Source organism: Schistocerca cancellata, chromosome 1 (genome assembly GCF_023864275.1).
Source record: "Schistocerca cancellata isolate TAMUIC-IGC-003103 chromosome 1, iqSchCanc2.1, whole genome shotgun sequence".
In the NCBI taxonomy this organism is placed as follows: domain Eukaryota; kingdom Metazoa; phylum Arthropoda; class Insecta; order Orthoptera; family Acrididae; genus Schistocerca; species Schistocerca cancellata.
In genome coordinates, this window is record NC_064626.1 from 666,343,538 (window position 1) to 666,368,726 (window position 25,189).

Consider the following 25,189-nt stretch of genomic DNA (forward strand, 5'->3'; position numbering starts at 1 on the left):
GCATTATATTCTACAGGGACCTTCTTTTGCAGTATGATGACTAGCTGCTTGCCAGTTTGGAGCGGAGAGGTGTTCGTTTTGTCCGGCGGGTGCATTGGGGTCCGAGGGATAATCAGGTTGTTACCGGTGCCTTCATCTTGACCTTCAAGGGTGATACATTGCCTGAGAAGGTCAAGGTGATGGTCTACTGCTGTGACATCAAGCCCAATATCCCTCCCCTGGTGCAGTGCTTTAAGTGCTGGAAGTTCGGCCATATGTCTTCCCACTATACTTCCAGTCTCACATGTTGAAATTGCGGACGCCCATCACATCCCAATACTCCATGTGCCCCGCCTCCCATCTCTGTCAACTGTGGAGAGCATCAGTCCCCTTCCTTGCCAGACTGCAGGATTTTACAGAAAGAGAGGAAAATCATGGAATATAAGACCCTGGACCAACTGACCTACGCTGAGGCTAAGTGAAAATAAGAGAGGTTCCATCCTGTGCATATGGCATCAACCTATGCCGCCACTACAACAACAGTTCAACCCTTTCCCGTTTCACCACATACAGTTGGCTCTCGGAGCCGTCAGACTCCACGTGCCCCCTTGGTGGAGAGCACTTCCCTCCCTGTTGCTCCTGCCCCATCTACTTCAGGAGCAACCTCCCTCCCCCTAACCATCAGGGACATCAGTTCCCACTTCTTAGCTGGAGAAGCGTAAGACTTCCACTGTAGGAACAGTGGGAGAAACCAAAAAGGAAGAAGGCACCCAAGAATCCCAACCTTGTGGTGGCACCCATACCACCGCTCCCTACAAGTTCTGCGTCTGAGGATGAGGTGGAGATTCTGGTGTCTGCTGCGGACCTAGATCTTGCCGGACCCTCAGACACAATGGATGTCGCTCGCACAGGTCCTCAATGAGCGGCAGCAGGTGACCCAGAGGCGCTTCCTGTCTTTCCAGCCTAATAATGACGTCATCCTCCAGTGGAATTGTGGCGGTTTTTTCCACCACCTTGCTGAGCTCTGCCAACTTGCAGCCTTCACCCTTTCTTCTCCATTGCTCTCCAGGAAACTTGGTATCCGGCGATGCGAACCCCCGGCCTCCGTGGCTATCAGGGTTATTATAAGAATCAGGCAGCTTATGAGAGGGTATCTGGTGGAGTCTGCATCTATGTCCCTAACTCTCTTTAAGCAAATATGTCCCTCTTCAAAAACCTTTAGAGGCTGTCGCTGTTAGGGTGTGGATGCCTCAGGCTGTTACTGTCTGCAGTCTCTATCTTCCACTGGATGGTGATGTCCCACAGCATGTATTAGCTGCACTGATAGCCCAACTGCTGCCACATTTTCTGTTACAGGGCGACTTTAACACCCATAACCCTTTGTGGGGTGGATTGGTGCCAACAGGCTGAGGCACTGTCGTTGAGCAAGTGTTGGCTCAGCTCGACCTTTCTCTCTTAAATAATGGTGCCACCACACATTTCAGTGTGGCACGTACTGAGCCATCGTCCTTTCGGTCAGCAACCCTGGCCTTCTACCCTCTGTCCAATGGAGTGTGCATGATGACTTGTGCGGCAGTGACCCCTTTCTGTCACTGCCACTGCCACTGTCACTGCCACAGATGGGCTTTGAATAAGGCTGATTGGGACTCGTTCACCTCCTTTGTCACTATTGAGCCTCTTTCTCATGATGACATTGATGTGGTGGTTCACACGGTCACCACCGGCATCATTTCTGCAGCAGAATCTGCAATTCGCTGTTCTTCTGGGTCCCGTCGGCAGAGGACTGTGCCTTGGTGGTCACCAGAGATCGCTGAGGCAATTTGTAATCACAGGAGGACCCTCCAACGTCATAAGCGGCACCCGTCACTGGACCATCTCACTGAATTTAAGCGGCTCCGTGCCTGAGCCCAATGCCTTATTTGCCAACAGAAGCAGGAGTACTGAGAAAGGTATGTCTTCATCATTGTCATCCATCCCTCCCCATCGCAAGTTTGGGCCAAGATAGGCGACTCTATGGCTATTGGATCCTCATCAGCGTACCTGGGCTTTTCCTGAATGGAGCAGTCTGTACTGACTCAACACGATTGCAGAACTCTTAGTGGCACATTATGCTCAGAGTTCCACTTCTGTGAATTACCCACTGGCCTCCCGCTCCCTGAAAGAGTGGTTGGAACGTTGGAGCCTTTTATTCCATAGGTGCCACCCCAAATCATACAATACTCCATTCAGTGAGTGGGGATTCCAAAGTACCGTAGCTGCTTGCCCTGATATGGCTCCTGGGCTGATCACATCTGCTATCAAATGCTCAAACACCTCTCAGTGAACTTCCAGCGACACCTCCTAGACCTTTCCAACCATATCTGGGTTGAAGGTGAGTTCCAATCGCAATGACGGGAAAGCATCACTATCCCCATGTTGAAACCTGGCAAGAACACACTGGAGGTGGACACTTACTGCCCCATTAGCCTCACCAACATTCCATGCAAGATGTTTAAACACGTGGTGAGCCGGAGGTTGAATTGGCTACTTGAGTCTCAGGGCCTTCTGTCTCCGTTCCAGGGAGGGTTCCATAAGGGCCACTCTGTCACCGATAATCTGGTCTACCTGAAGTCTGCCATCCGTACGGCATTTGCCTGCCGACAGCATCCAGTTGCCATCTTTTTTGACATGCGGAAGGCATACGATACAACATGGCGACATCACATACTCACCACACTTCATGGGTGGGTCTTCTGGGCCCACTCCCGATTTTTATTCAAACTTTTCTGTCACTTCGTTCCTTCCACATGCAAGTTGGTCCCTCCCCTAGTTCCTCTAGATTCCAGGAGAATGGGGTCCCACAAGGCCCTGTCTTGAGTGTATGTCTCTTTAGTTGCTATCAATGTCCTAGCTGCAGCTGTGGGAACATCTGTATCGGCTTCTTTGTGTGCTGATGACTTTTGCCTGTACTATAGCTCCACTGGCATTGTGGTTGCTGAATGGCAGCTGCAGAGCACTATTCGCAAGTTGCAGTCTTGGGCCCTATCGCGTGGCTTCCAGTTTTTGGCCGTCCAGACTTGCGTCATGCGTTTTTGCCGGCATCACACTGTTCACCATGAGCCACGGCTTTATCTTGATGGCATCGGTTTTTGGGATTACTTTTTGATGCCTGGTTGACTTGGTTCCCTCATATTTGGCAGCTTAAACAAACGTGCTGGCACCATCTTAACGCTCTTTGTTGCTTGAGTCACACCAGCTGGGGTGCCGATCGGTGCCTTCTATGACTGTATCAGGCGTTGATTCAGTCCCATCTCGATTATGGGAACCTGGCTTACGGTTCGGCATTGCCTTCCATGTTGCAGTTGCTTAACCCCATATTTCACTGCAGGTTCTGACTTGCAACTGGACATTTCCGCACATGCCCTGTAAATGGCATACTTGTGGAGGCTGGTGTCCCTCCATTGCGGATCCAGCACCAACGGCTACTGGCCACTTATGCTGCACATGTTTGTAGCTTGCCCGGGCATCCACATTACTGTCTCATGTTACCCAACTCGGTCGTCCATCTTCAAGAATGGCGGCCCCAGTCAGGGTGTACGCATCCAGGCTCTTCTCTCTGGGCTTGAGTTTTACCCTCTTCCACCTCTTTTCTGGGCCCATATATGTACACCCCTGTGGTATGTGTCCTGCTCATGCCTTCAGCTGGATTTGGCACAGGGCCCGAAGAACTCAGTCCCTCCTGAGATCCTGCGCCGCCGCTTTCTTTCCATTCTTACTGCATTTCACGGATCTGATGTGGTCCATACTGACAGTTCAGTGGTTGCTGGTCGGGTTTGGTTTGCTTTTACTCTTGGGGAACAATATGAACAATGCTCATTGCTGGATGGCTGCAGTGTTTACTCTGCAGAGCTCGTTGCCATCTCTCGCGCCCTAGAGTATAACTGCTCCTGCTCAGGTGAAACCTTTGTTATCTGTAGTGACTCCCTGAGCGATTTACGAGCTATCGACCAGTGTTTTCCTCGCTCTCGTCCGGTGATGGCTATCCAGGAGTCCATCCATACTCTTGCCCGCTGCTGCTGCTTTGTGGTCTTTGTGTGGACCCCAGGTCATGTTGGCATCCCGGATAATGAACGTGTTGATACACTGGCCAAATAGGCTATGAGTGCACCGGCCCTGGAGATTGGCCTTTCGGAGTGTGATCTCCAGTCAGTTTTGCGGCAGAAGGTCCTTAGCACCTGGGTGATGAATGGCACACACTGCCTTCACCCAACAAACTTCAGGTCATCAAGGAGACTAACGGTGTGTGGTGCTCCTCCTTGCGGGTCTCTCACGAGGACTCTGTTGTCCTCTGCTGGCTATGCATTGGCCACACCCGGCTGACGCATGGGTAATTATTGCGCCATGGACTGATAACCATAGATGTTAAGTCCCATAGTGCTCAGAGCCATTTAGTACATTTATTGCGCCATGAGGACCCACCTCTCTGTCGCTGTGGTTCAGTGTTGACAGTGGTCCATATCTTGTTGGCCTGTCCACTTTTAACTGCGCTTGGGCAGACCTTATCACTGCCTGATACGCTCCCTGCACTGTTAACAGATGACACTGCAATGGCAGGCTTCGTTTTGAGTTTTATTCGAGTAGGGGGCTTGTATCACTTGAGCTGAGGGTTTGTCTCCTTTTTTTTGTGTGTGTGTGTTTCATCTGGCCTTCGGCCTACTGTTTTAGATTGGAGTATTTAGTGTGTCTCTTGGTAGTTGGCTTTTCCTTTTTTTCTTTTATTTCCTTGGTCGGCCAGTCACTGTAACACTCTGCATGTTTTTAATTCCTCTTTTCTGGTCTTTGTCTATGTCTTTCTTGTTCTGTGCTGTCTCTCATCATCTCCGTTGCTTGTTTTTGTTTCTTGTGGGTGTTTCATGATTGTGGAAAAAGGTTACCGATGGCCTTTGTAGTCTGGTCCCTTCAACCCCACAAACCAACAAACCAACCAAGAATTTTACAATGATGGTGTCAGGTTTCATCCCCTTCCCATCTATCATTACAAATGTTATGATTATTTTGGTCTTTAGTTAAAATAACTAGTATCCAGTGTCTGTTCATTCTTATTCGCTCCCAAGTTTCTTGGATCAGAGTGCACTTTTTCTGGAATAGATCAGAAAATGCAGCAAGGGGAAGTGTATTAACTATTTTAAAACAATTTTTATTTCTTTTCTGTAATACAGCTCTTATAGCAGCTGAAAATATTTCATTTCTGTAACACATTCAGTATTCATTTGATAAGTGTCATATGTCTTTTCTTTACAGGTTATTTTGCTGCTTTTAGTATGTGCTCTGACAAAAAGAATACAGTTTTTGGCCGATTTATTTGAAGAGTCGGCACATTGTTTGCAGAGTATTCCAGGATTGTTTCTACAGCCATTTATAACATTCATTGCACTGTTAGCATTCTTTGCCTTTTGGGTTACAGTTATTGTTTGCTTGGCAACATCAAGTGAGTAAGAATAAAAAGTGAGTTACTGTAGTTAATGTAAAACAAAGTCTAATTTCACATATCATTTTCAATAAGACAAATCAGCTGAATGTAACACAATTCTGTGTTCATTTATATCAGGTTGTTTTTTTTTTTTTTTTTTTACATACGATAACCATTTACATTCTGTACTTTTAAGTTATAAAGAAATCATTTTATTTTTTGTGATGTTTAATTTATCATATGGTTACCCATTTCAGCCGCTGCATGCATATACTTTGACGTATATGCAAGTCTGCGTTTGTGAAGTTTGTATGTAGCCCTGCATCTAAATACATTTTCATAGTGTACAATAAGATTAAAATCAGAGAGCTTCAGGTTTACATGAAGGCACACTGACAATTAGTATGTTAATGTGTACTTTGGGAGTTGTGCCAAATGATGGACACCAAAAATCCTTTATTACCTGGTATACTCCACTGACTGACATAGGTTGCTTTAGTGGAACATTGTGTGTAGCAGAGATTAGGGATTGCAACAAAATGGGTTTAAAAATTAATAACATAAATACCCATTCAGTGAGGATGACTTTAGATGGTTTATAGAGAACATCACTGTAAGACAGATGTGATCATTTTAGAAGGTGTCACAATTTACACAATTAAAGGACTTAAATCTGTCAGGTGGTTGATAAAGTGGCAGTTTTGGTGAAAACATGTACTTCCCACTCATACAGAACAGGTTCATAAAGCTAAATTGCTTAGCAAGTTACATAGTTACAAAATTGTGAAACAACCTCGATTCTAGCTAGGATGTCATCTTTGGCAGAGTCTTAATGACTGTTAACTGTCAAAAAATGACAAGAGTGAGAAGAGGATGCTGTCATGGATGTGAAGAATATTTTAAAGAAGGTTATTGGTGGTAATTAGGACAGCATGTTCATATTGATCCTCGGTTCTCTCTCAATATGTTGACATTTGATGTCAGGGTCTCTTCATATGAAGTTATGTCCCCAACTCGATACACTGTTTAATGTCCTAACACCACCATGGTAGAACATCTGTATAGTTTGGAAAACATGGAGATAAACTAAAGGCAAGTTGAAGCTTTGAGTCAGTCAAACAGGTGTGCTTGGATAGCTTAATTTTTGTGAAAGGCAGGGTCCTGGGTTTGAGTCCCAGTTTGACACACAGTTTTGTCACAAATGGACACTCGAATTGTCATTTCAGCAGAACTATGACTCTGTGCTCTATGACTGAACTCCTAACAATGCATATATTTTTTTGGTGGTGATGGGCTTTTGCTCCTGTGAAAATGTTCCCATATGAACAAACCTTACTCAGGAATCACACTTGTGAAGACAACAGGTAAATAGCTGTGTTTGTATTTCAAGAAAATATCCAAGATGTGAAGGAACATACCATCTGTACAATGAATCAGTTGATGAACAGTCTTTTGGAATGATGAAAAAATCCATCCTGAGGCCTTCTGGATGCTTACAGCTGCAACGTGTGAAGAGTGTAATTCTACAATAAAGTCCAGACATACAATGCTGCAAAAGTTCTGAAATTCTGTCACTCAAAAAGCTGGCTGTAAGAAAGCAGCATTGATCTTTTGTGTTAATTCTGTTAATCGCCAACTTCATCAGAGTATGGAATTATTTCAGAGGATTTCAGGAAAGAAGAATGCATTCTTACTTATTGCCACGTAGGAATGCTGTATATTTCAAACCACACAAAAGACACTGGACCAACCATGACATTTTATTGTTTAAACCTTAACTTCAAATGGGTCCAAGATCGACCTTTTCACTGCTATAGGCCTTTGGCAGAAAGCTGTAGATTAAACAACAGTTCCTACACCACTGATATGTGCACCTGTCCTTTTTGATGTGGGATAGTGGCTCTGGTCTCAGAGCAGCCTAAGACACAGAATAAAGTCATGTTATAAGCTGTAAAGAGTCAATAATTGCTATCGAAATACATGGTCAGAAGTAATTTTGAATCTCTCTCCAATTGTCTTAGCAAGCATGGAAATAAGAAGAACTGCAACATTCACAGTATAATTATTTACAGTCAGTTTTTTTTATACCAGAGAAAAAAATAAAGTGCCTATAAATACTAACTGTCAAACAATGAGCCTCCTTTGGCTCAAAATCTAGCTACTGGAAGAATAAAAGTTTTTTTTCTTCCCCGCAGGCAATACAAAACTTCCAATAACTCATTGTATTGTTATGGTGTTGATTAGTAGTCAGGCACATAAACAGAACTGAACTTATAGCTGAGCTTTTGGGCAAGGTACTTCCTCAGAGCGGAAAAATAAAGTGTTATAATTTTCTGGATAATAGTTAGAGTAATAAGGAGGAAGGTTTGAAAGCAAGGTAGGGTAAAATGTAGGGAATGGAGAGACAGTGAGAAACTTGGGTAAGAACAGCCTTGGAAAATTCACACTGTTGCAATTGGGGGAATTAGCATGCACTACATGTATTACTCATATCATATCGAGTGAAGACCAAAGTGCAAGACCTGTTTCATGCATCCTATTCCAGTCCCATCACAACACAGCTAACCACATCATACGCTCCCTTTAAAACAACCATAGCATACTTCAACTCACTTCAGCTTCTGCACAATTTTTTATTTGCGCACAGTTGCCACCCAACTGTCCACTCAAGTGAATGGCTATCAACAGTATGTGGTGGGCAAGAGCAAATCTGGTCACCCAATGGCAGAATACGATATGAGCGCAGCATGATTGACTTTGATAGCTGTGTTTCAACCACTGCCATTTTTATTAATCTCCCTCCACTTTCCATCACCAGCTTCTTTGAACTGTGTAGATAAAAATGCTCTCACCAGTACATCCTACAATGCCACAATTCCCCTCTCCTACCTCCACAATTCCCCTCTCCTAACCGAGCGAGGTGGCGCAGTGGTTAGACACTGGACTCGCATTCGGGAGGACGACGGTTCAATCCCGCGTCCGGCCATCCTGATTTAGGTTTTCCATGATTTCCCTAAATCACTCCAGGCAAATGCCGGGATGGTTCCTCTGAAAGGGCATGGCCGACTTCCTTCCCCATCCTTCCTAAATCCGATGAGACCAATGACCACGCTGTCTGGTCTCCTTCCCAACCAACCAACCAACCCCTCTCCTACCTCCTCAACATTTGTTACCACAGCCACCTCTGCTCCTGTGACCATGCCTCCGCCCCCCTCCCAACCACTCTGCTCCACTTTTCTTTAGTTCGCTTCATCCTTAACCCTTTGACTGCTAGTGACTTATATATCCATGCACAATCGTCATGCCTCCAGTGCTAACAATGTATGTATGCAGCAGTAGCTGAGTGTGCCAAAAGTGCTAATGTTGTTGTTGTTGTTGTTGTTGTTGTGGTTGTGGTTGTGGTTGTGGTCTTCAGCCCTGAGGCTGATTTGATGCAGCTCTCCATGTTACTCTATCCTGTGCAAGCTTCATCATCTCCCAGTACCTACTGCAACCTACATCATTCTGAATCTGCTTAGTGTATTCATCTCTTGGTCTCCCTGTACAATTTTTACGCTCCACACTGCCCTCCAATACTAAATTGGTGATTACTTGATGCCTCAGAACATGTCCTACCAACTGATCCCTTCTTTTTGTCAAGTTGTGCCACAAACTCCTCTTCTCCCCAATTCTGTTCAATACCTCCTCATTAGTTATGTGATAATTACATGGGTAATGCGTTTGATCCATCAAGTAAAATGGTGTTGAAAATATCATCTTACTTTATTTGATGAACCTTCAGAAGCATTTCTTTCTTAATTTGAAGTTCATTCAGCATTTCTCTTCAACCACTTATCCATAGGGTATGATGCGCAATGCAGATTCTAATCCTGATTGACATCGGTAGGCGATACGTCATAACTCTGCTAGTCCCTGTCGTCAACTGTAGGATGGACACCAACCCAACACCTGTGTCCCGCATGCTTCCTGCCTATTTCCATTGCGTGCCAGAAACAAAAGAGAGCTACTGTGTAGAAGAGAGAATAAATAAAGTGAAAAGTGATTCAAGATTAAGTGCACTGCAGTTGTTGATTACATTGTGCAGTGTTTTCTCTGTATTTTTTACATATAACTATTATTATTAGGTATATTAAACTTATGTGTTTTTTGCTTTGCCATGATCAACTGCACTATTAGCTGTAATCGACCAGTTGGCCACCCATGTCCTGTGTCTTCCATGTGGACACCCATTTCTTCTTCTATCACGGCATCAGACAAGTCCTGCCTCTTGTAAAGGGCTTCAATGTTCTCTTTCCACCAACCCGCTCTCTTCTCTGTGTTGACTGTGAAAATCCCATTGTACTTGTAATGCTGATGTCCTTGCTTTTAATTTAACCGAAGCTTGTTTTGACTTTTCTATATACTGAATCAGTACTTTTGATAAACATTTCTTTTCCAGTTTCTTCATGGTTTTCCTAAAGCCACTTGCCTTGCCTTTCCTGCATTTTCACTTTATTTCATTTGCAAGTGACTTATATTTCTGTCTTTTCCTGAAAACTTCTATGCTTTCTTCTTTTGTCAATCACTTGAAATATTTCTTCTGTTGCCCAAGGTTCCTTCACAGCTACCTACCGTGTACCTATGTTAGTCCGTCCAGCTTCTGTGATTGTCCTTATTTTAGATGTGCCCATTCCTCTTCAACTGAACTGCCCTTTGTGGTGGTCTTATCTACACCTTTAGAGAACCTCACAACACACCTCGTAATTTCTCAGTGCTTCAGTATCCCACTCCTTTCCATACTGATTCCTCTGGGCTATTTGCTTGATTTTTAGTCCACTCTTCACCTCTACTAAACTCAGATCTTGAGTCTATATCTGCTGCTGTGTATGCCTTACCAATCCAGTATCTGATTTTGATTTTGAGTTCTCTGATTGGCCATGAATAATCCACCTGGAATCTCCCCAAGTCTCCTGGCATTTTCCAAGTATGCCAACTCCCCTGTGAACAGTTAAATTTTACTAACTGAAATGTAATGCAGAACTCAGTTAGTCTTGCTCTCTCTCATTCCAACTACCAAGCTCATGGTCTCCCAAAACACTTTCTTCTACCCCTTCCCTTACAGTTGGATTCAAACCCTCCACGATAATTACAGGGGTTGGAACCTTAATAGTGGCAACTACTTGTTTACAGCTTGTACAAAATGGATACGTGTTTCAAAGTTTTACTGACCTTCAAAGTAGTCAACAGCATTGTGTATAACCCGTTGCCAGTAATGTGGAAGTCATAGGATACTCTCAACTATGCCAGTTGTATTGAAAGTTTGAGCAGCACGGTCTGTTGCTTGACGAATTTGTAGTTCTGAAGCGAATGCCATTAAGTGTTTCCTTCAGTGTAGAAATAGAGTTGCAATCACGAGGGCTTAAGTCAGGGGAGTGCAGTAGGTGGTATAGCACTTAGCAGCCCCATCAGTCAAACAAATCAGTAACAGCTTGCACTGTATGTGCTTGAGCATTGTCCTGCAAAATGGTGGTCCTGCAGAAAGTGTAATCACTTCTGTATCTAAGCTGATCATAGGTTGTGTTCCAAAAATGAACAGCTTAGAGACAGAAGGGGCTCATTCAAAATCTTTTATCAGTGGAGAAATCATCAAGACACTATTTGGTATACAGGCTATGTGTCCTGTGAATATACATTATGTTTCTTATGCGGTGCTCTCCGTTGCCTGCTGCAGGCTTCTGCAGTTGATCATTGCTATTTCTTCCACCTTTCAGGGTCAGATTGCCACCCCAAGGGCAAGAGAATACCCTAAAATTTTGTCTCGTCCTCCACCATCATCAACAAGACTGTTGACCGAATGACAAGGACTCCTGGTGTTGGAAGTCTCTGGCCACTGTTACTGATTATTTTTATTCAAAATTTAAGTAGTGATAGTGTTGGAACCTGAGAACCAGACTGTTTTGATCACTAGTAAAGGTGCTGACCCTAGCCCATGGGTTTAAATGTAGCTAATCTGCACCCACATTATTCTCTCCTCAGTCTCCATCACTGTCTGTTCCATCTTGGCCTTGCTCCTCCCCCACCTCCCCCTCTCCCCTCCCCTCCCCCTTCCTCTTCCTCTCCAACAGTTACCACATTGACCAACATCTCAGTTTTATAATGTAGCACATGCAACTTCCTGTAGCTGCACCAGTGTAAGCTTAACTGGTACCCCTATCCTGTCCCAGTCTCCTTTGCTACCCTTCTTCCTCTAATCCTCATCCTCCAGGCCTCCTTAACAATTTCACCCGCTTCATCAGCCATAATAAAATGTGAGGCAGAGGAAGGTACGTGTGTGTGTGTGTGTGTGTGTGTGTGTGTGTGTGTGTGTGTTTTCTATGTAATGTATGCCTACATATATGTCCATAGTTCTTGTGAAATAAGGGAAACATAGTTTGGGAGTGTGTGTACATTAAGCAAAAATAATGCAGATTGTAGCCATTACAGTGCCTACTTCTTATGCAGAAACTTTAAATTGACAACTATGAATCAGATGTAGCATTGTCAAGTCATGTTAATTGTGTGTTTCTTCTTTTTCAGGCTATCCTGGAGTGAAGCCATTTCTGCCATTTGCTAGTTTTACTGATGAGAGTGTGATGAAGAACAATGACGCAGAGACAACAACATTAAAACCACGGAATAATATCTCTTTGGCTGGCTTTAAACGTGCGTAATAGAAAGATGCATTTAGGAAACCTGCATTTTGCTACATCTCAGAAATATAGTCCATAAATGTAACAGTTTTGTTTAGATAATAATATGTTTCATAATATTGTAATAAGTGTTTCCTAGCCACAGAGTTCCTCGTGAATGAATGGTCTCTCTGAAAAAAATTCCAACGATCCTTCATACCATACCCTACTCCTGCCCTTGCATAGTTTTCAAAACTGTGGTGCCAGCAAAAGTTACTCATGGATGTGACGCAAACAAGCATTTCATGTAAGTAGTGACATTTTCTTGTTTTATATTAGTGCATAAATATAAGGTTAAATGTCCAGGTTTCATCTTCATTCATTCTGCAGTTTGTTCTAGACTGAGTACTAAACTACCATTGGTGAGATAACTTGGTCTCTGTCAGTCATGGTTCTGCATATCAAAGTGTTAAAGTGTATATAGTGATCACCATGTAGAGCACAGTCACAAACATGACCATTGTAATAATAAGAAATGTCAAACAATTTATGATCAGGATAGTCACAGGAGACAAAACGTGGTTCTTTTGTTAAGAATCTGAATCAAAATGGCATAGTTTATGATGGAAATATTTGGAATCACCTGCCAGGCAGACTTGGGCCTCTGTAGGAAGGGTATTGCGAACAACTGTCACTGGGAGGGGGGGTTCAAATGGACCTATGGGGAAAATTACTTGGAGAAGGGGAGAGTTATTGAAATCTTAAGGTACAGTAATATGCTGACCGTCTATTGAAGCCAAACACTGAGCATTGAGACTTGATGCGAAACTCCTGGAACATTGTCCACTTGGGTTTTAAGGTGTTGGAGCACACTGCCCCCAACCCAGATCTCAAAACTGCAGACTATTGAAGATTATTTATGAGGTTGTCAATTTTATATGAGCAATAAAATACAGGAAGCACTGCATAAATTCCTCTTACAGGAAACAGACAATATTATGGATTGCTTGATGACGTGCATTGAAAAAGACATGTAATGTAGCTATCCAGAAAGTAACCTACTTTAGGCTGCATATAATCCTAAAATTATGCCTTTGTCTTAATTCTTTATGTATTCATCATTCAAATTTAGGCTTTTATCATTTCTCTCAATGAGTTGCCAAACTCTCCATGCACTAAGTTTTGCCTTTGGAGAGTTTTAGATTCCAGTGAGCACAGAGCTTGTGGCATGCTAATAATTAAGAATCTGCAGAAATTTGTCTGACTGTTGAGGTATTGGGTGAACTGTCTGTTTCCGTCAATTTTTTGTACCTGTTTGTTGCTGGCTACAGACAGACGGCCACCTCTGTCATTCTTGTGAATATTTATTTTTCCACATTTGAAAACCATTGATGCACAGCTCCTGCAGTCCTCATATTCAGTCATGTGCAGTACTACTTTTCTGGTGAATGTCAACATACCAAGAAGTCCCTTCCGTACGGCCTAGCCACCCGTGGTTGCCGCATCTGCAGTTATGAGCAGTCCCTCTCAAAATATGCCGAGGGTCTCCCTGAAGCCTTCACTGACCGTCATTATCCTCCCATCCTTGTACAAAAACAAATCTCACATGCCTTATCTTTCCAATCTCCCACCACCTCCCAAAGCCCCACAGTCCGGCCACAGAGGAGCATTCCCCTCTAACTCAGTACCATCCGGAACTGGAACAACTGAATTACATTCTCTGCCAGGGTTTCGATTACCTCTCATTGTGCCCTGAAATGAGAAATGTCCTGCCCACTATCCTTCCCACCCCTCCTACCGTGGTATTCCGCCGTCCACCGAACTTACACAATATACTTGTCCATCCTTACATAACCCCTGCTCCCAGTCCCTTACCTCATGGCTCATACACCTGTAATAGACCTAGATGCAAGACCTGTCCCATACATCTTCCTACCACCGCCTACTCCAGTCCAGTCACTAACATCACCTATCCCATCAAAGGCAGGGGCTACCTGTGAAACCAGTCATTTGATTTACAAGCTAAGATTGCAACCACTGTGCTGCATTCTATGTAGGCATGACAACCAACAAGCTGTCTATCCCCATGAACGGCCACCGACAAACCGTGGCCAAAAGACAAGTGGACCACCCCGTTGCTGAACACACTGCCAAACATGATATCCTTCATCTCAATGACTGCATCACAGCCTGTGCCATATAATCCTTCCCACCTATACTAGCTTTTCTGAATTGCGCAGGTGGGAACTTTCCCTGCAATACATCCTACATTCCTGTAACCCTCCTGGCCTCAACCTTCGTTAGTCACTGTCCTCACCCATCCAGCCCCCTCCCTGTTCCCGTTCCAGCACTACACAGCCATCATTTCTCAGCCACACCCAGCCTTTTAATTTCTTTTTACCTCTGTCCTTTCTGCTACTTAACCCCCCCCCCCCCCATACACTTTCTCTCCTGCCCTCCGTCTAAACTGCAACACTTCATTGTCCGCCACTCCCACCATACTATCACTCCCCCTCCCTTCCGCAGCCTCCTCCTTACTCCCACCCAGTTGCCACTCCCACCATGCACTAGTGCTGCTGCTCGCAGTGTGGTTTCAGCTCTGACTGCAGACGTGTGTGCAAGTTGCATTTGCATATATGTGTGTGTGTGTGTGTGTGTGTGTGTGTGTGTGTGTGTGTGTGTGTGTGTGTACTGGTGACAAAGGCCGTAATGGCCGAAAGCTATAATTGTGTGAATCTTTTTGTTGTGCCTATCGCAACTCAGCTTCTCCGCTATATGATGAATAGCAACTTTCCTTCTGTGCCATTGTTATTTTCCCATTACATATTGTGTGTCTTTCTTTGAGTCTGAGTATGCAGCAAATATTCATTCCCTCAACATCTTTTGGCATACATTTTTCTTTCCAGAGATCTATTTATATACTGCTTTAACTGGGGCAAGCAATGATTAAGAGGCTGGACCATGTTTTAGAAGGAAAGGACTTAAGATCCTTGTCTAACAATTCAGATTTAGATTTTCTGTAATTTCTCTAAATCAGTACAGGTCAATACTGGAATAATTAGCCAAAGAGGCTATGTCTGCTTTCTTCACTCATGCTTCTCCAATTGATACACTGCTCCATTTTGGAGAAATTAGCTGAGATGTTAAAATTCTTAATCTTATTTATGTTGTTTAAACAGTGGAAAATCCAGGATGGAACATAACAATATTGTGAAAAGGATAGTTGCTAATCAACAAATAGTGGAGATGCTGAGTTGCAAATAGGCACAACGAAAAGACTGTCAGACAGTGAACTTCCAGCTAACAAGATCTTTGCCGAAGGTAGAAAACATGCACATACACACTCGTGCAAACGCAAATCACAGACATGTGACCACAGTCTCTGGTAGCTGAAGCCAGACTGTGAGCAGCAGCACATGATGGGAGAGGCAACCTGGTGGAGAGGTAAGGAGGAGGCTGTGGTGGAGAAGGGGAAGGATAGCAGTGTGGGGTGGGGGATGGTAAAGTGCTGCTTGTGTGAGCACGCAGGAATGAGATGGAGGCAGGGTAGGGCAGCTGGGTGTAGTTGGAAGGTTAGATGAAGAGCAGGAGGAAGGAGGGAGGGTAGTGGAAAAGGAGAGAAGTGAGAAAACTGAGGGTGTAGTGCTGGAATGGGAACAGGGAAGGGGCTAGATGGTTATGGACAATGACTAACGAAGGATGAGGCCAGGAGAGTCGCAGAAACATATTATATATTGCAGGAAGAGTTCCCACTTGCACAATTCAGTAAAGATGGTGTTGGTGGGAGGAGCCAGATGACACAGGATTTGAAGTAGTCATTGAAATGAAGATTGTTGTGTTGAGTGGTGTGCTCAGCAATTGGGTGGCCCAGCTGTTTCTTGACCAAAGTTCGTCAGTAGACATTTGCGCAGACAACATCTTGCTGGTTGTCATGCCCACGTAGAATGCAGCACAGTGGTTGCAGCTTAGCTTATAGAACACATGACTGGTTTCACAGGTAGCCATGCCTTTAATGAGGTAGGTGATGTTTGTGACTCTACTAGAGTAGTTGGTGGAGGGAGGATGTATGGGACAGGTCTTGCATCCAGATCTATTACAGGGGTGTGAACCATGAGGCAAGGGGTTGGGAGCAGAGGTTCTGTAGAGATGGATGAGGATATTGTGTAGATTCGGTGGATGGTGGAATGCCACTGTGAGAGGAGTGGGAAGGATACTAGGTCGGACATTTGTCATTTCAGGGCATTACGAGAGGTAGTTTAAACCCTGGCAGAGAATGTAATTCAGTTGCTCCAGTCCTGGATGGTAACGAGTCACAAGGGAAATGTACCTCTGCGGCTAGATGGTGGGACTTTGGGAGGTGGTAGGTGACTGGAAAGATAAGGCACAAGAGATCTGTTTTTGTACAAGGCTGGGAGGATAATTACAATCTGTGTACGCCTCAGTGAGACCATCAACATATTTCAAGAGGGACTGCTCATTCACTACAGATGCAAGCGCCATGGGTAGCTAATTTGTATGGAAGGGCCTTCTTGATACGGAATGGGTGGCAGCCGTCTAGTGGAGAGATTGCTGGTGGCTGGTAGGCTTTGTATGGACAGGGGTAGTGATGTAGCCATCTTTGAGGTGGAGATCAACATTGGGGAAGGTGGCTTGTAGGGTCGAGTAGGACCAGGTGAAGTGATTGGGGGAGATGATGTTGAGATTCTGGAGGAACTTGCATAAGATGTCCTCACCCTCGATCCAGATCATGAAGGTGTCATCAGTGAATCTGAACCAGTTGAGGGGTTTGGGATTCTGGGTGTTTAGGAAGGATTCCTCTAGGGGGAGCCACCAACCCTACCTATCAGACTCAACGAAATACCTATGTTGAACCCTGACTCAGATCGCTCCACCATCCAACTGTAGGCCACCCTCACTGCCCCCAAATCACTCCCTGTTAACTTTACAGAATCTCTTAATCTCGAACCTTTCCCCAAATCCTTCAACATACAAACTAACTCTGCACCCACAGAAAGAACTGCAATCCACTAACTAAAAACTAATCCTGATCTTATAATACTACATGCTGACAAAGGTTCCACCACTGTTGTTTTGAACCGCAGGGATTACGTGGCAGAAGGACTCTGCCAGCCATCAGATTTATCAACCTACAAACCCTGCTGCAGTGACCCAATTCCAGGAATCCAACAGGATCTCTGATCCCTCCTCAAATCCTTAGGCCCATCCCAGAACCTGTCCACAGAGTCCGTCTCTCTACCACTCCCTGCACTCCTGCCTTCTACATAGTTCCTAAAGTCCATAAACCCATTATTCCCCATTGTGGCTGGTTACTGTGTCCCCACTGAGAGAATCTCTGCTCTCGTAGACCACAACCTTCAGTCCTGCTTGTCACTATTGATGCCACCTCCCTTTACGCTAACATCCCTAATGCCCATTGTCTTATTGCTGTTGAACACTATCTTTCCCAACACGCGATGGATTCCAAACCAGCAACCTCTTTCCATCCTGGCCTACAATTACTTCTCCTTTGAAAGCATTACCTACAAACAAATCTGGGATACAACTATGGGCACTCGCATGGCACCATCCTATGCCAACCTATCCATAGACCATTTAGAGGAATCCTTCCTAAATGCCCAGAATCCCAAACTCCTCACCTGATTCAGAATCACTGGTGATGACATCATGATCTGGATCAAGGGTGAGAACACGTACTCACATTCCTCCAGAACCTCGACACCTTCTCCCCCATTCACTTCACCTGATTATACTCAACCCAACAAGCCACCCTTCCATGATGTTTACATCCACCTCAAAGATGGCTACATCAGAACTTCTGCCCATATCAAACCTACCAACAACCAGCAATACCTCCACTTCAACAGCTGCCACCCGTTCCATACCAAGAAGCCCCTTCCATACAGCTTAGCTACCCGTGGCCGTCACATCTGTAGTGCCGAGCAGTCCGTCTCGAAATATACCAGATTTCACAGAGACCTTCATAGATTGAAAGTACCCTCAAAACCTTGTACAAAAATATCTCCCGTGCCTTATCTTTCCAGTCACCTACCACCTCCCAAAGGCCCACCGTCCAGCCACAGAGGTGCATTCCCCTTGTGCCTCAGTACCATCCAGGACTGGAGCAACTGAATTATATCCTCTGCCAGGGTTTTGACTATCTCTATCTTGATCTGAAATGAGAAATGTTCTACCCACTATCCTTCCCACCCCTTCCACAGTGGCATTCTGCCAACCACTGAACCTACACAATATTCCCACAGAACCCCTGTCTCCAATCCTTGTCTTATGGTTCATATCCTTGTAATAGCCATAGATGCAAAACTTGTCCCATACATCCTCCCACCACCTCCTACTCCAGTCCGGTCACAGACACCATCTATTCCATCAAAGGCAGGGCTGCCTGTAAAACCAGTCATGTGGTCTACAAGCTAAGCTACAATCACTGTGCTGCATTCTACATGGGCATGACAGCCAACAAGCTGTCTGGCCGCTTGAGTGGCCACTGCAAACTGTGGTGAACCCCCATTGCTTATCACACCGTCCATCACAATGTTCTTCATTTCAATGACTGCTTCACAGCTTGTGCCATCTGGATCCTTGCCATCAACATCGGCTTTTCTGAATTTTGCTGGTGTGATCTTTTCCTGCAATATATAATATGTTCCCGTAACCCTCCTGGCCTCAACCTTCATTAGTTATTGTACGTACCATCTAGTCCTTTCCCTGTTCCCATTCCTGCACTACACAGCTCTCTGTTCCACCGATGCATCCTCAGTCTTTTTACTTCTCTCCTTTTCCATTACCATCCCCCCCCCCCCTCTCCTACCCTCCCACGCCAACCTGCTATCCATCATCTTCCCTGCCCAGCCTCCTCCTTATCTCCACCACCTGGTTGCCTCTGCTTACAATTTGGCTTCAGCTGCTGGAGACTGTGTGTGTGTGTGTGTGTGTGTGTGTGTGTGTGTTTTGTCTATATTTGACAAAGGCCTTGCTAGCTGAAAGCTCACTTTCTGACAGTCTTTTTGTTGTGTTTATCTGCTACTCAGCATCTCCACTATACGTTGAGTAGCACCTATCCTTTTCATAATATTGTTATGTTGTTTAGTTAATTTTTAAAAATTTGTAAGTCCAAATGTTCAGAGGTGTTTTAATTACTGTTTTTCAGCCTTGTGTATTTCTGCTTTTGTGGCCTCCAAGACAAAAATTGTTTTCTGTCATAGAATAAGTAATAATATATACTTTTTAAACATATTTGTTAATTCTCCATTTTGTATATTTTGTTTATTGATGACAATGTTTCATGTTTACTCTTGAAATTAATTATCTCAACTGCCTTGGAAGGAATCATTAGATTTCAGGTATTGCTATTGATTTAAATATATTTACATGTGTTCTGATTTTATGGAGATTTTATACTGTACCTTCACAATATATTGTAAGCAGTTTCCATAGATTCATTTCTCCCTTAGTCTTATCTCATTTGGATTCATGCAGTATGTAAATTTAACAGGTATTTACTCTGCAGTTGATTTTGGTCTTTTGGAGGGAGGGATTTAGCATTAGAAAATAACTCTTACAGTACTTATTGGGAAATAGTGTACCAAAAATTATATAGATTTATACATCTAGATATATATTTACATCACACACTGGGTTTTAAAAAGAAGAAAGTTTGTGATTGAGAGAATTTACTTCCTTAATTCTGTTGTTTCAGAATTTACTTGGGTGGAGTTTGTTGATCCAATGTGGGTACGATATTTCTGGTGGATTTACCTTATTGCTCTTGTCTGGGTTCCTGAATTCATTTTGGCTTGCCAGCAAATGGTCATTGCTGGTGCAGTATCGCAGTGGTATTTTAACAGGTAACAAAAAAATTCATATTTTTTAAATATTTTTGTGTAAAAAACATTAAATGAAAACAAAAAAAATCTTTTGTCTATGTGCTGCAGACGCTCATCAAGAGATATTACCCCCGTGAGAACAGCTATGGAGCGACTTGTGTGCCAACATTTGGGATCAGTTGCTAAAGGTTCATTGCTTATAACAATCTTCAAGCTTCCACGTCTAATACTGATGTATCTACATGCTAAGTGAGTTTACACTGATTACATTATTTTATAAAACTTATATCTTTCCCCATTATTCTCCCTGAATATCAATTTTCAAGTATGTTGTATAAGAGCAGCTCAAAAGAAGAGATACACTTTAAGTCTTTTAAATATTCTGTAACATAACTTTGTAAACCTTATGAATGTGAAGGCAGCAGAGAATCAAGTAGGTAAAAAGACGAGGGCTAGTAGAAATCCTTGGGTAACAGAAGAAATATTGAATTTAATTGATGAAAGGAGAAAATATAAAAATGCAGTAAATGAAGCAGGCAAAAAGGAATACAAACGTCTCAAAAATTAGATCGACAGGAAGTGCAAAATGGCTAAGCAGGGATGGCTAGAGGACAAATGTAAGGATGTACAGGCTTATCTCACTAGGGTACTGCCTACAGGAAAATTAAAGAGAGACCTTTGGAGAAGAGAGAACCACTTGTATGAATATCAAGAGCTCAGATGGAAACCCGGTTCTAAGCAAAGAAGGGAAAGCAGAAAGGTGGAAGGAGTATATAGAGGGTCTATACAAGGACGATGTACTTGAGGACAATATTATGGAAATGGAAGAGGATGTAGATGAAGATGAAATGGGAGATACGATACTGCGTGAAGAGTTTGACAGAGCACTGAAAGACCTGAGTTGAAACAAGGCCCTGGGAGTAGACAACATTCCATTGGAACTACTGACGGCCTTGGGAGAGCCAGTCCTGACAAAACTCTACCATCTGGTGAGCAAGATGTATGAGACAAGCGAAATACCCTCAGACTTCAAGAAGAATATAATAATTCCAATTCCAAAGAAAGCAGGTGTTGACAGATGTGAAAATTACCGAACTATCGGTTTAATAAGTCACAGCTGCAAAATGCTAACACGAATTCTTTACAGACAAATGGAAAAACTGGTAGCAGCCGACCTCGGGGAAGATCAGTTTGGATTCCGTAGAAATGTTGGAATACGTGAGGCAATACTGACCTTACGACTTATCTTATAAGAAAGATTAAGGAAAGGCAAACCTATGTTCTAGCATTTGTAGACTTAGAGAAAGCTTTTGACAATGTTGATTGGAATACTCTCTTTCAAATTCTAAAGGCGGCAGGGGTAAAATACAGGGAGCGAAAGGCTATTTACAATTTGTACAGAAACCAGATGGCAGTTATAAGAGTCGAGGGGCTTGAAAGGGAAGTAGTGGTTGGGAAGGGAGTGAGACAGGGTTGTAGCCTCGCCCCGATGTTATTCAATCTGTATATTGAGCAAGCAGTAAAGGAAACAAAAGAAAAATTCGGAGTAGGTATTAAAATCCATGGAGAAGATATAAAAACTTTGAGGTTCGCCGATGACATTGTAATTCTATCAGAGACAGCAAAGAACTTGGAAGAGCAGTTGAATGGAATAGACAGTGTCTTGAAAATAGGATATAAGATGAACATCAACAAAAGCAAAACAAGGATAATGGAATGTAGTCGAATTAAGTTGGGTGATGCTGAGGGAATTAGATTAGAAAATGAGACACTTAAAGTAGTAAAGGAGTTTTGCTATTTGGGGAGCAAAATAACTGATGATGGTCAAAGTAGGGAAGATATAAAATGTAGACTGGCAATGGCAAGGAAAGCGTTTCTGAAGAAGAGAAATTTGTTAACATCGAGTATAGATTTAAGTGTCAGGAAGTCGTTTCTGAAAGTATTTGTATGGAGTGTAGCCATGTATGGAAGTGAAACATGGACGATAAATAGTTTGGACAAGAAGAGAATAGAATCTTTAGAAATGTGATGCTACAGAAGAATGGTGAAGATTAGATGGGTAGATCACATAACTAATGATGAAGTATTGAACAGAATTGGGGAGAAGAGGAGTTTGTCGCACAACTTGACAAAAAGAAGGGACCGATTAGTAGGACATGTTCTGAGGCATCAAGGGATCACAAATTTAGCATTGGAGTGCAGCGTGGAGGGTAAAAATCGTAGAGGAAGACCAAGAGATGAATACACTAAGCAGATTCAGTAGGATGTAGGTTGCAGTAAGTATTGGGAGATGAAGAAGCTTGCACAGGATAGGGTACATGGAGAGCTGCATCAAACCAGTCTCAGGATTGAAGACCACAACAACAACAACATGAATGTCTCTCCTTTTTGTATTATCACATCATGTAGCAAGCTGTCAGTTGATTGTGAATGTAAGTAAGTGGTACAGGTTTCTGGAATTTTGCTTTGAATTCATTTAATTGAAACACTCATGAAACACAGTGGTATTTTATCTTACTTGTCCCATAATGTATGAATTCACAGAAACATTAAGTTCTTCGTAGTGTGGTGTGAAGCTTTTTTATAAAGGATGATTGGTGAACAAACTACAGGAAATGATCCCTTCGAGGATAAGAAGGAACAAAAAAGGTCACATCAGCAAATGACTGGAAATGTCTTCCAAGGAATGTACACCCACTTGAAAGTGGAGATAAGACCTTTGGGTGAGTAGGTTTCAATGATTGAAAGCACACATGGCAAGTGGGAATGTTCTGCCTATAGTCATGTAGCTGCCACATTACCCTTCACACCAGCAGGGAAAGCAGGGTCACTCACAGAAAGTGCAGATATGCCTCGCCTGTGAGGCATTCTGGAAGGATGACTGGTCCCACAAGGTGATCGTCAATAATCACTGACCAAAAATTTAGGCTGAACCGGAACTAATAGTTCACTGCCACCATACCATGGGGATTCCCCATAGCCCACAGGTGGGTGTTGTGAAGGTTGACGGTACCACCCCTTGTAAAGGTAGCCTCATCTGTGAACAGGAATAGTGTCAGAAATCCCAATGCTGTGGTGGCCTATGTGATGAAACGGTTACAAAACAGTTGCCACAGAGGCAAGTCCATTGGTAAAAAGGCATGCACATGTTGTAAATGATGCAGATGGTTCCATCTGTTGTGGAGAATGTTCCACGTGGTAACCTGGTTTGTACCCTGCTCAAAGACCACATGCGTGTTTATGTTACCAGTGTCACTGTCAATATCCATATGATTGTTGATGCTCTTTATCCTGTCAGAGATAATTTCCTGCTATTTGTTCCCCTTTTATCAAAATCACCCAGTTTAGAGACAGTATTTGTAACTCACGTGTACCATGTGAAGTGTGTAGCAATTCCATATCACAAGTCAAAATTTTAAAAAAAATATCTGTACATTTCTTCTTTTTCAGGTACCTATCTTTAATTTATTTTAGGAAGTGTTAATGATTTCAGGTTGCATGCTAACAAGGAAACATCTAGTGTCGCCCGTTGTTGCCTGAAGTGCTGTATATGCTGCTTGTACTGCTTTGAAAATTGCATAAGGTTCCTAAACCAGAATGCCTATACTGTGGTGGCGATGGAAGGAGTTAATTTCTGTGATGGTGCTCGCATAGTGAGTAGTATTATGACCTCATCTACTAATTTGTTCTGCTGATAGAGCAACTGCGCCATTATTCATAGGAGTACTTGATAGCTTAATGAAAACTGTAATGAATGACTGTATGAGAAAGAAAGAGGGAGTGAGCGAGCGTGCAAGGGGGGTTGAGGGGGGGGGGAGATAGAGGGAGAGGGTGAGGTTGTGTGGGGGAGGGGGAGGGAGAATTGAAAATGAATCTTTTATTTTTGGTATGCTTTGACTGGAGTAAGTGAATTGTTACATTTTTTGGTCATACATGTATTAAAATATGCAGTATCCAACCATAAAAGTTAGAATTGTCTAAGAATGCAGACTGTCTTGGCAAATTTCACTGATGAAAAAATCTCACATTATCAGCCAAGTGGCGACATCATCTTGAAGCACTGCTTTAAGTTATTTTATGAAGTTTTAATGATTTCAGGTTTCATAGTAGGATAGTTCTTAAATTTCATGTGTGTTTTTCTATTTAAGAGGTTTAATCTCACTTTTTTAACTGTATGCATAAATTCAGGCAGTCTGTAGGGCATTTTCATTTCTTATGAAGAGCCACCAGCTACATAGCTCATGAAGGCATCAGTGTCCATTAGTGGCACATCAGGATGGTTTTGTAGTTTACATCTTCAGTTAGTCTTGCTGGCCTGTGTAGGATGTTTGCATGCAGTGTGCAGACGCAGGAGGAGCAGGCCACAGTTCATGAATAGTGGAATGTACTTTTGGCCAGTCAGCCGCTTTCATGCTGCTCCCTCGAGATGTAGCGGTGGCGGAGAATCTGGCGCATCACATGGGACATCTCAGGTGTTGCTCGTTTCTGCCGAGGTACCTCTTGCCATCAGAACAGGGTGGGTGATGGTTGGTAATGGGTTTACCTTCCTTTAGGTGGAAGGCCAATGTGGAGGCTGTCTGTCTGGCCTCATCTATTCACCGTGTGAGTGAACAGGTGGCTGCTCCTTCAGTAGGGTCTGAGTAAGCATATGAGGAGCTGAGACTTGCTTATTTAATGGGAGCTACAACATTATGTGCATTATGGAGCCCCTTAGGAAGATATTGTTTAGGGCTGGAAAAAAAGCCAATGTGTGATCAGTATGTGTGCTGGTGAGCCTCATCCAAAATGTGTAGGCAGGCTTAATTGTAGCTGTCTAGCAGTAGAGTGCAGTCATGTGCAAGCTGTAGCTCACATCAGCACCAGTGATGCCTGCTGCAAGGATTTTGAGGCCATTTTCAGTTCTTGCAGGCTGCTGGTGGAATTAGTGAAAGCCACTGACCTCACACCTTGGGTACAAGCAGAGCTAATAATTTACAGCATTGTTCCCAGAGTTGATTGGGATCATTTTGGTTTGAAGTCAAGTGGGGGTCTCAGCCAGAGGCTTTGTCATCTCTGCAAATTTCTGTACCTGCATAATCGGGTGGGGAATTGTAGGTATCTTTGATTGGTCAGAGATGTACTACCCAAAGAAAGCAGCTACTCAGGTTGCAGAGTGCTTGTGGAGCACACATGGAGGTTTTTAGGCTAGGCTGTAGTTTGAGGTCGATACACAGATAGTGAAATCAGAATGCATTCAGCAGATTGCCAAAATA

The 25,189-nt window shown here is 43.4% G+C and overlaps 1 protein-coding gene across 1 annotated transcript in view; it reads left to right on the plus strand.

The window, feature by feature from the left end:
* The window catches only part of LOC126183801 (choline transporter-like 1), a 163,146-nt gene that overhangs the window by 110,902 nt on the left and 27,055 nt on the right, over nt 1–25,189 (plus strand). The window contains exons 9-13 of the mRNA XM_049926047.1: nt 5,260–5,446; nt 11,984–12,109; nt 19,811–19,958; nt 20,046–20,186; nt 23,431–23,590. Of these exons, the coding sequence (XP_049782004.1) occupies nt 5,260–5,446; nt 11,984–12,109; nt 19,811–19,958; nt 20,046–20,186; nt 23,431–23,590 (762 nt within the window). The remainder of the gene's footprint in view (nt 1–5,259; nt 5,447–11,983; nt 12,110–19,810; nt 19,959–20,045; nt 20,187–23,430; nt 23,591–25,189) is intronic.